The sequence below is a fragment of the Haliotis cracherodii genome, unplaced genomic scaffold, assembly GCF_022045235.1.
Source record: "Haliotis cracherodii isolate W230 unplaced genomic scaffold, xgHalCrac1.p SCAF_10, whole genome shotgun sequence".
NCBI classification, from domain to species: Eukaryota; Metazoa; Mollusca; class Gastropoda; order Lepetellida; family Haliotidae; genus Haliotis; species Haliotis cracherodii.
This window is the reverse complement of record NW_027266265.1, coordinates 1,129,020-1,147,423: the sequence shown is the minus strand read 5'-3', so window position 1 is coordinate 1,147,423 and position 18,404 is coordinate 1,129,020. Positions and strand designations below refer to the sequence as shown.

Genomic DNA, 18,404 nt, shown 5'->3' with positions numbered 1-18,404 from the left:
AGTAGAGGTCAGCTATCAGAACACATTAAGGAGCACGTGTTTTAGTGGACAGTCGTGGAGGATAGAGTTTGGTGTGTGTGGAGGATGGTCGTGTATCTACGAGGGTGTTGTCGGGGAGCGGGTAGATGTGTTAGTTCTGTCTGGAGGCGGGGAGTGAAGGTGTGCTTCAAGTACACCAGGTAACAGGTGATATATCTCTGTAGCACCTGACCTGGGAGCTTAATTAGTGAATAGTCTGCATATACATAGGTGCTATCTGCTTCAAACAGCTCACTTCAGTTTTCGCGTTAACAAGCGTTTTACTGGTTTCCGAGGGGTGGATACACAAATCCAATCATTATGTCCACAAGCCGATATTGGTGAAAAATGATGGCAACACAAATCTTTCAGTAATATGTTTCCATTATCTGATAATTTATTTCAAATACATTCGCACAGCATATTGCTTTATTTGACCTTCGTAAAGTTGTCGTTTTGACCAGGAGAGTTCGTAAATCAGGTGTCTCTTCTACCGCACCTCGTCCACCTAACGAGCTGCCACACGAAGGTCATCGAGTGCACATGTACAGAGGATGTTTTTGTACGACTGTGCTGTTCATGTTTGTAGATATATATTCTCGTTAAGTTGCACGTGGGGGTGATGTTTAACTCACACGAGACAGGTGTGGCAGACCAACTGGAAGACCCGTGTAGAAGATGCACTCGATCAAGCAGCCCATGGTTCTCACAGCTTGCACAGCCCGTACTGAGGCCTCTGATATATTGCACTATAGACCAACAGTGCAGGTGATGTTGGGGGGTGGGGGTCACTTGATTGAGGAAAAGGTACGATGTGACCTACAACCACGTCTGTCAGTATCAGCTGTCGCCGGCAGGATTACTACAGTAGCGTCTACTACAACAGCATAACTAAAACACCATCTACCACAGCAACGTTAGTTACTGCAGCAGCATCTACGACAGCAGTTACGACTTCAACAACGTTACTACAGCAGCGTCTATTACAGAAGTTAGAATTTCAACAAAGAGCGTCTATTACAGTAGTAACGACTTCAACAGCGTTACTACAGCAGTGCTACTACAATGACTACTACAACTAAGCAATGTTCAAACACCAGCTTATCCAGCACTAAGAAACTTATACAAATAGCATGTTTAGCTTAATGATTTTGTTTATCAACAAAAATGATTCATATTATATTATTTTAATGACTTTTTAATGTATTTATTTAAAAACTTGACTTAACAAAACCAATCCCTGGTGATATGTATTTTACTGGCTTCAAAGCAAAGGGTTACAAGGTACGTATTAGATTTACGTCCTGAAATTATTATTTTATTTTAATTTTGAAGAACATCTAAATGCTACTGCACAGACATAGCAATCAATGTAATCAACTCATCGCTCCATCGACAGATACACAGTTAGCTGAGCGATATAACTGTACATATAATTGCCAGACTCCATCACAGTGCATGGCTGTTAGGTACGTTGATACGGACGGTGTTGAGCTGTGGCGTCTCGGTGAGGAGCTCTTTAAAATACACGTGCACTAAATTTGACATCGCCATCAGCCGTTACGGGACCGCTACTGTTTAATGACATTGTTTTTGGATTCATTTACATATAGACATTGCAGGGTTTGAAAAAGAGTAGATTGGAACTACCTTGCTCATCATGTCATGCCAACACATCCCGCTATTAATGGAGACGGTTATCACCATCAGTGAAACTCTGCTATCTGTTACAGGACATTGAGCCACAGATAGAAACTTGTAGATGGTATAACGGTCACTGCCCACAGATAGAAACTGGTAGATGGTATAACGGTCACTGCCCACAGATAGAAACTGGTAGATGGTATAACGGTCACTGCCCACAGATAGAAACTGGTAGATGGTATAACGGTCACTGCCCACAGATAGAAACTGGTAGATGGTATAACTGTCACCGCCCACAGATAGAAACTGGTAGATGGTATAACTGTCATCGCCCACAGATAGAAACTGGTAGATGGTATAACTGTCACCGCCCACAGATAGAAACTGGTAGATGGTATAACGGTCACTGCCCACAGATAGAAACTGGTAGATGGTATAACGGTCACTGCCCACAGATAGAAACTGGTAGATGGTATAACTGTCACCGCCCACAGATAGAAACTGGTAGATGGTATAACGGTCACTGCCCACAGATAGAAACTGGTAGATGGTATAACGGTCACCGCCCACAGATAGAAACTGGTAGATGGTATAACGGTCACCGCCCACAGATAGAAACTGGTAGATGGTATAACGGTCACCGCACTGAGATAGAAACTGGTAGATGGTATAACGGTTACCGCCCTCAGATAGAAACTGGTAGATGGTATAACGGTCACCGCCCTGAGATAGAAACTGGTAGATGGTATAACGGTCACCGCCCACAGATAGAAACTGGTAGATGGTATAACGGTCACCACCCTGAGATAGAAACTGGTAGATGGTATAACGATCACTGCCCAGAGATAGAAACTGGTAGATGGTATAACGGCTATTGCATGCTTAATTATGTTTTATAAATACACATATTTGACACTATTTGTTTTAGTTGTCTGTGACAATCAACCACCTTGACAAGCTGAACAAAGTGAAACACAGACTATACGCACCCTAATCCCTTAATCCTTCATACCCAAAGTTGGGCACAGTAGAGTAGACCATTATACCATTCTTTGATAATACAGATTATGTTCAGTATGTGAAAATCTTGATGTTTAAGATAAATATAATGAATCTGCGTGAAATACAAATACACTTGATAAATACTTACCTTGGACATTCTCAGTACATCTGGCATGTTGTGTTTGTGTGTTTATTTGTTGTTTAACGCCGCGCTCAGCAATATTCCAGCAATAAGAAAATCTGTAAGCTATTTGTAAATGATCGAGTGTGGACCTGGCAATCCAGTGATTGACATCATGAGCATCGATCCACGCAATTCGGATACGATGACATGCATTAACCAAGTCAGCGAGCCTGACCACCCGATCCCGTTAGTCGTATCTTAGTACATGCATAGATGCCTTTTCAGGCAAGCAAGCATGGGTTACTGAAGACCTATTCTACCCCGGATCTTGACGGGGTGACAAGCATGGGTTGCTGAAGACCTATTCTACCCCGGATCTTGATGGAGAGACAAGCATGGGTTGCTGAAGACCTATTCTACCCCGGATCTTCACTGGCATGACATACGTGTGTGGCATCTACCGATGCAAATATAGTTACTCATTTTGCAGTGTTTGTTTGTCATGTTAAATGTCTCAGAAATGTACATCATAAAGATCTACAGCAATACATTGTTCGTCCTTCACAATGCTGCTGCTCAACACACTCTGCCCAGTGTGAACAGGGATCGCAGGCCTACAATCCTCGTGAATAAAGAATTGAAGAAATAATAGTTATTTTGTTATTGTACATGAAACATAAAACACAGTTTCTGTACCGACAATTAAACACGGACCAAGAAGTAGACACAATTTATGGATAACAGCTTCTATATTTACTGTAAAGGCGACGCTTCAGTATTTGTCATCGGTCAGCTCTAAGAAATGCCTACCACACTATTTAAACACAGATCCTTGACTTCCCCCCCCCCCCCCCCCCCCTAATTTGGAACACGGTGTTCCAGTTGAATTCCATGACTAGAAGGCAACCACCAAAGGAACACCTGTCCATGTGAAGAACACAATCTCCGAGTGAACATAACCACACATCAATCACATTACTTTCCACCGAACACAAGACCAGCCATTACAGACGTGCATGGTGCATTACTAATGAAGACAAATATAATGACGAAACTGCCCACCGCAATCAGCACGCTGCTAATTGCCCAAGCCAGACCGCTGATTGGCATGTCATAATTCACATGTGTATTACATTCCGGACTGACCACTGCCAGGGTGTGCAGAGATTGATATTGATGGCAGGTGTCTGCCGTGCCAGTCTCACAAATAACTCCCTGCATCAGGGACTTAATGGAGCTCTCAGCAATCATTAGGACATGTTGAGGCCCACTCTCAAAGCCCATTCATCTTAATCCGGTTATTGGTGTTGCCGCGCTGTGCGGCCACTGGACCAGGTAGATGAAGGTGGGGGAGGGAGTCGACCCTCGGAACAGTTCACAGTGGGAACATCAGATGTAGTGGTGTAATGGTAGGGACTGACGTGTTTCACGGGATTAAACATGAATGAGATGATATGTTTGGGCCTCTTTTTGTTGAAACGATGAATTACGTTTGGGTTTCATTGGTTTAATTGTCTGGAATACGGTTCTACCTCCTTGGTATCATTTGTGAATACCTGTTCCATGGCTGAACAGATTGTGTTTGCTTGTAACATCAACATCACAGGTGTATGTGTCACGGTGTATGAAGCCATGTGTCTGCCGGTGTTCAAGACTTGGCGACAAACCCATGGGGTTAGTTCAACAGTTGGCGCGAATGATATATGCTTAGTTCAATGGTTGACTCCAAATATGTAGGATTAGTTCAAGACTTGGCGCCAAACCCATAGGCTTAGTTCAACACTTGGCGCCAAAGATATATGCTTAGTTCAATGGTTGACTCCAAATATGTAGGGTTAGTTCAAGACATTGCGCCAAAGATATAGGCTTAGTTCAACACTTGGCGCCAAAGATATAGGCTTAGTTCAATGGTTGACTCCAAATATGTAGGATTAGTTCAAGACTTGGCGCCAAAGATATATAGGCTTAGTTCCAGACATGGCGCCAAAATTGCTGTCATGAAGCTGCACAGTTGCTGTCTGCAGTGTTAGACGCTGCTCACTACAGGCCACGTTGGCGTCGTCAGGTAATCAGAATATTTATCCTACCTTCAGCAGATCGCATTTGCTCCAAACACCTTTAATCCTACCGTGAGAATATGATGATAATTCTATATCAATTTTAGTTTTTTAATATCCTTGAGCAAGATGCATACAAATGTTATTTCATAAACTGGTGGAACACCAATCATTTTTTATTGATTGTAGATATTAGTATTTTTTCTTCCACTGATCCTATAAACCAGGGCTTAATGTGCCCCGAAATGCGTGTTTGTGTACAGCTTTTTTTTAGATTTAGCTCATAGGTTGCTGGCGGAAAGAAAATTTTAAAACAACATGATTTTTTTGTTTAAAAGCGTGCTGCTTTTGGTGTTTTCTTGAATGTCAAATAAAGTTACTTTCCTTCCAATACCCACTTGGTGGGGTGGAGCTCTTTTATACATTTCATTCCAACAGATCCAATAGTAAGTGACAAAATTAGTGACGTGACTCGCTGTGGTTCATACAACAGGAGCGTGTGGTCGGTTGGAGCGTGGGGTCGGTTGAAGCGTGGGGTCGGGTGGAGCGTGGGGTCGGTTGAAGCGTGGGGTCGGTTGAAGCGTGGGGAAGGGGGGAGCGTGGGGTCGGGTGGAGCGTGGGGTCGGGTGGAACGTAGGGTTGGGTGGAACGTAGGGTCGGGTGGAGCGTGGGGTCGGGTGGAGCGTGGGGTCGGGTGGAGCGTGGGGTCGGTTGAAGCGTGGGGTCGGGTGGAGCGTGGGGAAGGGGGGAGCGTGGGGTCGGGTGGAGCGTGGGGTCTGTTGAAGCGTGGGGTCGGGTGGAGCGTGGGGTCGGTTGAAGCGTGGGGTCGGGTGGAGCGTGGGGTCGGTTGAAGCGTGGGGTCGGGTGGAACGTGGGGAAGGGGGGAGCGTGGGGAAGGGGGGAGCGTGGGGTCGGGTGGAGCGTGGGGTCGGGTGGAGCGTAGGGTCGGGTGGAGCGTAGGGTCGGGTGGAGCGTGGGGAAGGGGGGAGCGTGGGGTCGGGTGGAGCGTGGGGAAGGGGGGAGCGTGGGGTAGGGTGGAGCGTGTGGTCGGGTGGAGCGTGTGGTCGGGTGGAGCGTGGGGTCGGTTGAAGCGTGGGGTCGGGTGGAGCGTGGGGAAGGGGGGAGCGTGGGGTCGGGTGGAGCGTGTGGTCGGGTGGAGCGTGGGGTCGGGTGGAGCATGGGGTCGGGTGGAACGTGGGGTCGGGTGGAGCGTGGGGTCGGGTGGAACGTGGGGTCGGGAGGAGCGTGGGGTCGGGTGGAGCGTGGGGTTCGTTGAAGCGTGCTGTCGGGTGGAGCGTGGGGTCGGGTGGAACGTGGGGTCGTGTGGAGACGGGGTCGGGTGGAGCGTGTGGTCGGGTGGAGCGTGTGGTCGGGTGGAGCGTGGGGTTGGGTGGTGTGTGGGGTCGGGTGGAGCGTGGGGTAGGGTAGAGCGTGACGGGTGGAGGAGGATAGCATGAACAACAAAGAGTCATCATGCCGTGGCCTCGTATGTCACGGCAACTGCCCACGAACCTATGAGCAACAGAGAGACTTCTCAACTGACATAAAACTCCATCAACCTCGACACCAGACGAGATAGAAATTGGCAATGGCGCTCATCCTTTTATCACTGGATGAAGCCTCTTGGATGCCCTACAAATGACTTCAAGGGTGCCTGCTTTATCAGGTTTCAGTGGTCAGTGACAGTCATTCCACAACACTGACCATCCAACCCAGACAATCAACACGAGGCTCTTGTGGCAAACGTTTACCCATATAAGCCGTAATCAGATTTATCCCTCAAGATGTTTTATAAGTTTTATTGAAAGTTTGACTTGATGTGGATGTAATCAGGTCTGTGGGTCCAGGTCTAGACTCCCGCGCCTGATGGATGTCGGCTGCTGTAATTACCTGGGGGGCCAGTGTTTCATCACGTCGCCATGCATCCCCCCTGCGGCAGATTGAGATCCCTTCGCCCCTTCATCACCGAGGAACAGGAAACTCTCACAAACACCAAGACAGAAGCCATTCCTACTTCTCTAATACCCATTTACAAGATGGCGATGGAAGTGTGTTGTGACTCAATTACACAGTTGCTACTTGAGAGAAGAGGCGGTGTCATAGACTAACATTCTGTCTATAAAATCTTATATTGCACAATACCCTTCTCCGCTCTAAAATTAAACAAATGATTTTACCTATAGAGATAGCTAGAGCTGGCTAGACTTGCTTTTGTATACATATCTAGAATGTTTTTGTTTGTTTTTTCATAAAATAAATATATTCCACAGTCATAGTGCAGGACCAGTGGTGTCCTTGTGGTGGTACCTCAGTAGTAACCTTGATATTGCAATTATCTGTCTGTTTCTTGTTTAACGCCGCTCTCGGCAATAGTACAGCTATATCACGGCGGTCTGTAAATAATCGAGTCTGACCAGACAAGCCAGTGATTGATATTGTGAGCGACGATCCGCGGCGTTGCGATAATGTGACTCGCAATCAACCAAGTCATCGAGCCTGACCACCCGGTCCTTCTTTGGTCGCCTCTTACGACCAGCATAGATTACTGGGGAACCTCTAGTGCATTAAGGGATCGGAATGAGTATATTGTCACCTGCAAATAAGTCTGCATGTGGAACTTCAACAAGTGAGAAACTGTTACTTTGAAATTATCAAACTGGCTGTTCTAATGTTGTGTTTCTCCACCCCCTCACCACCTGCACGTCCAGTGAAGACCCGGGGTCTTCAGCAACCCATGCTTACCATAAAAGGCGACTATGCTTGTCGTAAAAGGCAACTAACAGGATCGGGTGGTCAGGCTCGTTGACTTGGTTGAAGCATGTCATCCCAATTTCGTAGTTTGATGTTCATGATGTCAGTCACTGGATTGCCTGGTCCAAATTCTATTATTTACAGACCGTCGTCATATAGCTGGAATATTGCTGATTGCGGCGTTAAACAACAAACGAACAAACAAACAAACAAACAAACAAACAAACAAAGCACACGCTCACCGCCTATACTCTCACCAGGAAACTGTAAGTCGGCGTGCAGTTAGACATACGTGCTGCCTGGAAGGTCGTTAGCTCACACGTGTATCCTATCGGAAGTAAATGATTAAGCGTAGTATCAGGTAGAAGTATATACTGAATTAATTGGCGCTGCAATGTTGGATCTACAAGACCGCAGCACGGGTATATACTTTGAACTCGCAATCAATTAGCACACATGAAACTTAGGTAAATACAGAGCGATTGTGAAAAAACGTTAACGAGTGACATTGGTGTAGTGTTACAGGAAGCGTTCGCCCGGCCTCCACAGTCCGACACGTGGACGCTGAGGCACCTGCCGAGATGTAAACATTTATCTGTGTGATGCTTCGTTTGCAATGTTGGGAGTTAAAACAAAGTTTATAGCTCTACAGATTACGGAGTGGCGAGGGAGGCAATTTTGTTGCCTGATTGGGTTACGTCATCTTGTCCTTTAAGTGTGTTATATATTCCATCCTTTCGATATATCACAGAACAGTCAGCTTAATAGGGATGCATGCCAAGCCACCTGGTCCTTTAGATGCATGAATGAGTTCTTTCTATGTCATTAAAAAGGCAAGCATGTTTGGCTGCATTCATAACAATTACACAGAATCCATTGCATTCTATGTAGTTCATTGTTGCAGAGACCTCTGGTGGTTGGTAAAGTAGCCGTGTCTCATGGGAATACTTAAATCAAGACGGCTGCCACGGTGGTCAGTTTGCAAATAGTAGCGGAAATATTCTGAGACTGTAATGCAGGAACTATCCATGTTTGAACATCAGAGTCTCTGTAATGTCAGAGGTGAAGTCGTCTCTTACGACAAGCATAATCGCCCTTTTACGACAAGCATAATCGCCCTTTTACGACAAGCATAGTCGCCCTTTTACGGCAAGCATGGGTTGCTGAAGACCTATTCTACCCCGGATCTTCACGGGTATATAGGTGAACTGAGAAAGTAATACGATTTGTGTAAGATATACCCTCACATATGAGGGTCACATGACATTATCCTTAGCATTAGCCTGGGTAAATGTCTGAATGTTTCCCACTGTAAATATGTGTGTTTGAGGGGCAAGGATATGTAGGGTTAATGACCGATCTGATGGTTTAGTAAGTATAGCATATGAACGAGGAACTTCTGATAAATTTCATATTTTACATTAGATTAACAGCACTATTTCTTTCTTCTTCAATAACAGATGTTCAAAGCCTGTATATCTAATGGTGTTTGAAGCAAAATGTTATGTGTTCTAGGTTGACTTGAGGCCTTTTGATTATAAGATTTCTTCATCCATACGATCGGCGGGGTAGCCCAGTGGTTAAAGTGTTCGCTCGTCAAGACGAAGACCCGGGTTCGATTCCCAAAATGGGTACAATGTGTAAAGCCCATTTCTGGTGTCCATAATTTTCACGGGAGTTCGGCGCGCTTCTTACATCAAGAATGGGCAAAGACCAACATAACCGCCCGGCCTGTAAGAAGTGCCGACATATCTTTTCTGCGGTGGAGCCACACAGTGTGTGCTGTGACTGTCAGGAAGTCGTAAACCCACGGTCAGATGTACAGAATGTTCCCATCTTTCACAAGGGCTTTCGAAGACTATTTGAAGAAATGCCAGAAAAGGAGCATAGGTTGCAGATCTAAATCTAAGAACACAGAACATGGACCATCCTCGGCGAAACAAACCAAGCGTGCGACTAAGGCTAGAGTCCGTCCGATCCTAAGATCATTGGTCAAACAGCCTCCGTTAAACATCATTAAATCTTTGTCAGTCGAGGAGGATGCTGCGTCAGACAGCTTTTTGGACGAGGAAATTCCCGCCACTTCTTCCCAATCGACTAGCGATCCACAGACTACCACGAACTCCCAGGCCAAACATACGTCGGACTTATGGTACTGGCTGTTAACAAAGACCAGTCTACCGATTTATGTCCAACTACAGAGGTCGCAGAGCAGTTCTAACTTGGAGTGCTGCCTCCGTCTGTCCCCTGTACCTCACGCTTGTGAGTGAGTGAGTGAGTGAGTGGGGAACTGAACCTTGGCCTTCGGCGTGACGAGCGAATGCTTTAACCACTTGACTACCCAACCTTCCCTAGCCAACTGTGGGTGGTTGGGTTTTTGACGTGGCTGATTGTGTTGTTTGTTTGCACTCAACAACATCCCAGCTTTATGGCGGCGGTCTGTGAATAATCGACTGTGGGCATGACAAAGTAATTGACATCATGAGGGTCGATCCACGCAATTGGGGTTCGATGACATGCATCAGCCAAGTCAGCGAGACTGACCATCCGATCTCGTTAGTCGTCTCTAATGACAAGCATGGGTTGCTGAAGACCTATTCTAACCCGGATCTTCATGGGTCGGTTGATTGTGTGCCCTTGGAAGTTGATCATGCTGTTAACCACCGGTTAGGTTTTTCCAGACATGTGTAGACAGCGGGAAGAACGCTCACCGGTGCAACAACTTTATCAAACACACTTGTAGAAGAAGTTTCATAAAATCCTGTTCAATATATTATATTACATAAGAAGGGTGATAAGACTGACCCTAACAACTACAGGGGTATTGCACTAAGCAGCTGCTTAGGTAAGCTATTCTGTAAGGTTATTAATGAAAGAATAATGGAACACATGGACAAAAATCAATTACATTGGATTTAGGAAGGGCTACCAAACATCAGATAATGTATTTGTTCTTAAAACATTAATCGATTCTACAAAAAGTAAAAAGAAAAAACTATACACTTGCTTTGGAGATTTTCAAAAGGCCTTTGATTCAGTTGACAGATCACTACTCCTAACAAAGGTATTATCAAATAAAATCTCAGGAAACATATTTAAAATAATATCATCACTATACAGTGATATCTCTTATAAAGGGTGCATTTTGTCTCCCACATTATTTAATATATTCCTCATTGACCTTCCACATTATATCAAATCTGAAAGCAATAATATAACACTCAATGGTTTCAACATTTGTCATTTGTTGTTTGCCGATGATTTAATTCTATTTGCCGATTCCCCCCAAAAAACTACAAGTGTTACTTGATGGACTAAAGGTATTTTGTGCCACAAATAACCTAAAGATTAATAGTGATAAAACAAATGTTGTAGTGTTTGGACAATCAATTAAAACAGAAGAAAAGAATACTTGGACCATGGGTGATACAAAAATACTAATTACAAATAGTTATAACTATTTAGGAATACGCTTCGAAGCAAATGGTAAACTTAAAAACAGCGCTAAACCTCTCTTGTAAAAAGGCCTAGGGGCCTACCACAAGCTTCAGTCCACCATTTCTAACCAAGATATACCCATAGCTCTTGCTTGCAAACTATTTAAAACACTAATCGAGCCAATAATTTTATATAATAGTGAAATCTGGGGTGTAGAATCAATCCTACTGAACAACTGTGATTCATTTATCCCCGAAAAACTGCAGCTCAAATTTTGTAAATCCATATTAGGTGTCAACAAAACAACACATAACTGGGCAAGCCGAGCTGAACTAGGACTCTACCCCCTTATGTACACAGTATTAATCAAAATAGCAAATTTTTATCACCATGTCTGTTCTTCCAAAAACATAATACTTCTGAACGCTTTTACAGAAAGTACATATTTGGTGAAAAAACGATTAGGATGGGTTTACCAGCTAAATCTATTCTTAGGAAAACACAATTTGAGCATTTCAGCTTTCCTATCACCGATATTTAAAGAGACAATCAAATCTAAATTCAACTCCCTCTTCAAGGAATCTCTTCAAGATGTAAATACAACAAGAGGCACAGGAAACAAACTTAGGACATATAGGATAGTTAAAAATGAAATAAAATTAGAACCTTATCTCAGTCACTGTAAAGTAAAAAAATATCGAGTTCACTTTTCTAAACTAAGATTAAGTAACCATAAATTAAATATTGAACTTGGAAGACACACAAAGCCACCAACCCCACTACATCAGAGGCTATGCTCTACATGTTCAATCATTGATAACGAAAAACATTACTTACTTCACTGTATTAAACACACTCGAGAAAGAAATATACTCTTTGAAAAATTATCCAGACAAAATGTAAAGGAGAATGTCCACAGTCATGAAGATAAATTATTTCAATACATCCTGTCAAATAATGAAGCAGTCAATATCAACTGCATTTGTTTCCACATCTATAATTTCAAACAATAAATACCCCTCCATAATCAACCGTTGACATTTTATGTATAAAAAAATATCATCACATATATAATATTGATTATTTTGTTTGTGTCTACAGGAATATAAATTATGTATGTCTGTATATATGTTTATATGGATCATAATGTCTTGTCTTTTAAAATTGCATCTGTCCCGTAATGGAACGATTCTGCAATAAATATTATCTTATCTATACAACGTAAGATTAACATTTTAGCTAAGTGTTGACATGTAAACATGTATATCTGTGTGAAATACGTAATGATTGGAATCTGTTGCATCGTGTAATGTCTGGATAAGAGTGGGAAGAAATCTCTGATACCGTGAATAGGCTGAACACGATGGACGAGTCGCTCAAGATCAAAGGACTTATCTCCCTTGACTAATGGCACCTCTACTGTGTTCTGATTTGGTTGTGATTTTGCCTTAGTCCCTGACGTGACTCTACTTTGTTGTTGTGATTTTGTGTTGTTTTGCCTTAGTCCCTGACGTGACTCTACTTTGTTGTTGTGCTTTGTGTTGTTTCAAACCTGGTCTGCTGTGATAGCTTAGAAACATTACACTTCACATTCGTTTTTCCAACACTTTCATTGAGTGAAGACAGCAGATTTTAGCTTCCTTATCTTTCAGTAATAATGTTACTAGTACCTTTAGAACCAAGCGATCAACACCTGGATGGGTCTTGGTTATATAGGTAAGAAAACATACACATCAAGCAATGAACAAACTATCTCTTCTGACACCTAAACATGCGCCTTTGGGACAATGAAAATAATTTGGGCGGTTGAGCGAATTTGGATTTCGCCGCTTTGAACATTATTACAGTTGTCGTCAGATCATAGGGTTATTGCGATTATTTGCGCTATTGGGGAGACCGGGGTGCTTTGGGACACCCCCAAAACTGCTACTTATAGGTGTACAATCACATGATCATTTACACTAAAGGAAGTGACATCATAGATCATACACCTTGGCACGTTTTGTGGCAGGGGTGGAAGCAGCACCCGTTGACAGAAGTTTGGTAAGTTAAATGTAACTTTTGCACTTCATTGTAAAATTCAGACCCCTATTGTTGAAGCGTTATATGCCAAAATGTTCCATCTTTCAGTTGATGTATGAGTTTTATTCAAAACAGTGATATCGTAAAAGTATTCTGCCAAGAGATGAATTTCATTTTGTCACAGCAGCCATTCAAAAAATGCGAGGGTAGCGTCAGAGCGCATTGGGACACCTTGTCCCAATGCGCCACAAACATGTGATTCTATATGACCAGCATGTAATCATGATTATGAATTCAAAATGTATTTACTTTGACATTTGCCTTGGATTTGTTTCTTGAACTTTGAAGAAATATCAATGAAAGATGCTTTTCTAGTAGGTTCAATGACTGGTCTCCTTGACCTTCCAGTGGAGCTTATTGAGCTGATCTACAGATATCTTCCGGTCAAAGAATTAGCTTAATTGGACATTTAATTAGTTGTTTCTTTGTGAAGTTAGAGTCCTGAAAAAGAATTAGTTATATACAGACAAGATCTATCCAAATTTCAAAGTTCTATCGCCATGTCTTTGTTAATGTCCCAATCCACCCCAGGATGTGTCCCAGTGCACCCCAGCGTGGGTGCATTGGGACGATTTTCTTTTTAAAATCATTGTGTTTCAGTTAATTTCTTGTTTGTGAAATACATTTTTTGTTCAGTGATTCATTATTAAAGTGTTGATCAGAAGATGTGTCTATTTCTTTATGAATCCATTTCAAGTGGGATGTAGATTGGATAATAAAGATTTTGTCCCAATGCACCCCGGTCTTCCCTAACAAGGGGTGTGGCGTTACACATACAGTGTAAATACCCAAATGATAGCTTTTTTATCTTTTCTATTCAGAGAGATATTTTACAGTTGTTCTTGTGATTAGCGAGAAAAATACGAATGTTTCTTGAGCGTCCGAAAACCCATAACACGGAGATACATCAAGGCGTGTCAACTTGATGTGGGAGGAAAACCCGAAGTGATGCAGGTTTCAGACGTTTACCACTTGAGTGAAACCAATGAGCACGGACCTGACAAACCTAGGAGCATAATCAGGGCAAATCTGGGATTCAAACACATGTCCATAGGATCCTGGCATGCCCAAGGGACGTAATTGTGCACAGCAAATAGTCACGCCTTGGACAACTAGGCCACCATTCCGTCGTAAAATCGCCCTCAACGGGACCTGACGCAGTGTGACATCAATAACCAATTTCGTGATTCCTTTAACTAGAGCTCGAAAGCAACCGAAATCCGATGACTTGAAGCAGCCCTACTGTTTTTACAAACACTAGTAATCATATTTGATTCTGTGAAATATTCCAGGAAGGACTGTCATGTTTTGGTTTAATTATTTATCGCTGTGTGTTAAATGTTTGGATCTGTACAGTATAACCTGTCTGGTCAGAGTAAAGCTCAATTCCTTGAAAGGAGCTCTGTAGACACAAAATAAGGGCTGGGGTGACATTAGATTATGTGTGCAGGTTCCAAGCTACAAAGAGTGGGAGATTTTACGTCTCTTCAGTAACAATGGTAATGGAACTATGAACTGGTTTGACATTTTACAACCTGGTTGGAAATCAAACCAAGACAAGCTGTGAGTCGAACACACTATAACCACTGGTCTAACCCCCGGTCTAACCCCCACTCTATACAGGGTAGTGAGGGGTGTGGACGTGAGTGTGTGTGTGTCTGGAGTGAAACTGCACTATGTGATTTGTTTGTTTACTGTTTAACGCCACACTTAGAAATATTCCAGCTATATGACGGTGGTCTGTAAATAATCGAGTCTCGACCAGACAATCCAGTGATTGATATCAAAAGCATTGTTCCACGCAATTGGGATACGATGATATGCATCAACCAAGTCAGCGAGCCTGACCACCCGGACCCGTCAGTCGCCTCATCAACCACAGTGATGGTGCACATCATGTACAATTATATGCAGTCATAAAACAATGTTCACATACCCTTCCTACAACACTGTCTGCTGGTAGTCATCCATCTGTCAGTCTGCTGAAGGGAACACAAAACACCAAAATATATGTACATTTTTTATTTCTTTTGGAAAGTTTGACATATAAACTTGAGAAGTCAGAATGGCTTCCAAAACAATTCCTTAAAGGTAATCTGTTTTCGCAACAGGTCAGTGAAAGAGACCTGAATGTATTCTAGTTAATTGAGTCTTATCCTGGAGTAACATTAGTAAGGTTCAAAACATTTGATATTTTCAAAAATTCATAATGAACAATTGCACAGTACTAATTCTAAAAAAACAAACCTTCTAAACAGGATTATTCATGAAAAATTTCAATGAATATAATCAGGAGAAGTGTGAATGCCATTTAATGGTCACGGTTCCAAGAAATTCATGTCAATTCATAAATTCATGAATATTTATTCCAGTAGCTAATCTACACAAACAAGAATGATTGTAATCTTACGTCTGTAGAATAAATATCTCAATCAAAAAGATTCAAGTCACTGATTGCCATTTGACATACTGCAGACACTCTTGTCCACAATAGCGTAAGTCTCCATCAAGGCCAGGAACATACAGTCCTTTGTTTCTCATTCAATCCACCTCCATGTCTGACCTGTGAAGATCCGGGATAGAATAGGTCTTCAGCAACCCATGCTTGCCGTAAATGGCGAGTAACAGGATCGGGGTGGGGGGTCAGGATCGCTGACTTGGTTGACGCATGTCATCGTATCCCAATTGCATGGATCGATGCTCATGATATCAATCACTGGATTGTCTGGTCCAGACTTGATTATTCACAGACCGCCATCATATAGCTGGAATATTGCTGAGTGCGGCTTTAAACAACAAACAAACAAACAAACCTATCATTTATGGCAAAGGCAGACAATGTTGCCGGCACGAACAACTTTATCATCAACCACAATATGAGAAACAAAAGACTGTTAAGGCCTCGTATATATCCAATGAAAGGTCTATATGAAATATGACGATGTATGGATTTGTGTGAAGGATTTGAGCAGACTAATACTGAGTACATCGCCATACTTTGTACAGTCGTGAGCAACTATCACTCAGGACGGGAGCTCACATCAACGCTTCCAGATTAAATAGAATTATTTCAATTTTTGTTAGGTAAGTGATTTTTAGTTAATTGAGCTATAGTCTTGTGTCTCTCCCTCACCACCAACAGTCGATATTGATGTTAGATTTCTTCTTAGAAACATATATCAATGTCAGTATGTCTTAGCCAGCTCTAGTTTCTTAATGTTTACCTACATTGTTAGATCCTTGACATCTAGTAGGGCATAAGAAAATAAATGAATTGGTTCCCAGGCAATGGCTTTTGAAAACATAGTGCGGGCGTGTGGTGGTGGTTTTTTTTGTGGTTGTTTGAGCCAGTAGTATTGTAGCACGTGTTCGAGACACAGATTACTTAAAGAATTTTTTTTTATAAAAATGGAAATTAAAACAAAACGTGAGGTGGAGGTTATGATGATGCAGGCGGTGCCTGAGAACCAAGACTATCATATTTTTTTAGCCTAGTCTGTCATTTCTGCCTAAGGCAGTGTAGACTATGCAACTGTAATGTCTGGATGGAGTTCAAGATGTTTTTACTGTATTCCACACCAAGAAGTGTCGGAATCATCTTGTCATTTGCACAGAACAAATATATGTAGGGATTAGTTGATTCAGGGAAACGGCTTCAATATCCACATCCAACCCCACTGTCATGTCCCTTGAACTCTCTAACTTCCTTGTGGCATCCCCCTCCCCCCCCCCCCCCTATATATAACTAGGGTGATTTCCCTCAGTACTGCTGACTAGACATAGGAAACATACATTCCTGATTCCTCCGTAGAATACCAACATTTACCCTTCTTATATAGCTTGTTTGTTTAATAGCACCACACTCAGCAATGTTCCAACTATATGGCGGTGGCCTGTATTGAATGAGTCCGGACAAACCATTGATTGATATTATGAGCAACAATCTCTAAGCCGTCAGACGATTACGCACAAGTAGTCAGACCATCTGCCCCATGACGTTGCCTTGTATGACAAGCAACTCATGAAGATCCGGGTTAGAATAGGTTTTCAGTAATCCATGCTTACTGTAAAATGTAACTATATATGCTTGTCATAAAAGGTGACTAACGGGATTGGGTGGTCAGGCTCGCTGCATGTCATCGTATCCCAATTGCTTGGATTGATGCTCATGATGTCAGTCTCTGCATTGTCCAGTTCAGACATGATTATTTACAGACCGCCATATTATAGCTGAAATATTACAGAGTGCGGCTTTAAACAACAAACAAACAAACAGAACAAAATTGTACGCCAAGCATAGTTGCTTGGGACCAGTTCTAACCTTGAAGCCCTCTAGTATATTCCCTATGAACATAACGTGTTTCCTGGGAGGTAATTAAGGCGGAGGGGGCAAGTATCAGCTGCACTCGGAGACTGAGCCAGGTCATAGATGAGTACTTTAACCCCTCGACTACCCCAGGTCTTCAAACTTCGGCAGTGAGTAAGGACTGTTTGTGAACATACTGACTTTTGATCACTAATTTATTCGCAAGGAGCAGGTGGAGATTAAGTGAGGGAAAACCGTTGTTGTGACACACTGACCATCCTGCCTCTCATGATTAACCGAAGCTAGACAATCGTGGTCCTCATCTCCTATTGCTTCAAGTCAACTATTGCATTAAGTTGTCAACAATCAGTACAGTCAACTCGCGATCAATCTGACGAGCTGGTATATATACCATCATTCTTAATTGCATTGATATTCGTCTTAGGATGACAGGGACGTAGTTTACAAAAGCAAAACAAAATGCATACAAAAAAGTAGGTTAAACATCAACATGAATCTTCATCTTAACAAATGCAACATATACAATGTGTGGAACATTTGGATACACTGTTACACATGGAACTGATTCATTAAGGAAATCATCCACATTCAAAGTATTAAGGAATTCAGCCACGAATGATGATGCATTAAATCTGCATACACCAATGGGATGCTGCAAGCTGACAGGTTGGAAATGTAGCATTAAAAACAATACCTAATACCAGAAACCACATACCGAATCTGGTCTCAACTAAAACACTCCAAATGAATAAAGAAATAATATATGTGTAATTACTTATGTGCGTTTTCACACTGTTAAGGGCAGTGAGTTTGCAAATAATGTAACATTTAACAAGCCATTAGTAATGTGTTGGTGGGTTTCCACAAAAAATAATTTTGCCTCATATTTAACACAAAACAATAGAATTGTTTGGTGGACATCCTGAAAATAAATACATTGTTGACAGTTTGTAGGTGATGA

At 42.4% G+C, this 18,404-nt stretch overlaps 1 protein-coding gene across 1 annotated transcript; it reads right to left on the bottom strand.

Annotated features, from left to right (window-relative positions):
* Positions 1-5,327: 5,327 nt before the first annotated feature.
* Positions 5,328-6,317, bottom strand: LOC139444470 (uncharacterized). The gene has a single exon (XM_071225433.1). It carries the CDS (start codon positions 6,315-6,317, stop codon positions 5,328-5,330), a length of 990 nt encoding a protein of 329 aa, XP_071081534.1.
* Between the last annotated feature and the right edge of the window lie 12,087 nt (positions 6,318-18,404).

Excerpts from the sequence above, each read along its gene's own strand:
- LOC139444470 (XM_071225433.1), bottom strand. The coding sequence starts at position 6,317 with ATGACTCTTTGTTGTTCATGCTATCCTCCTCCACCCGTCACGCTCTAC.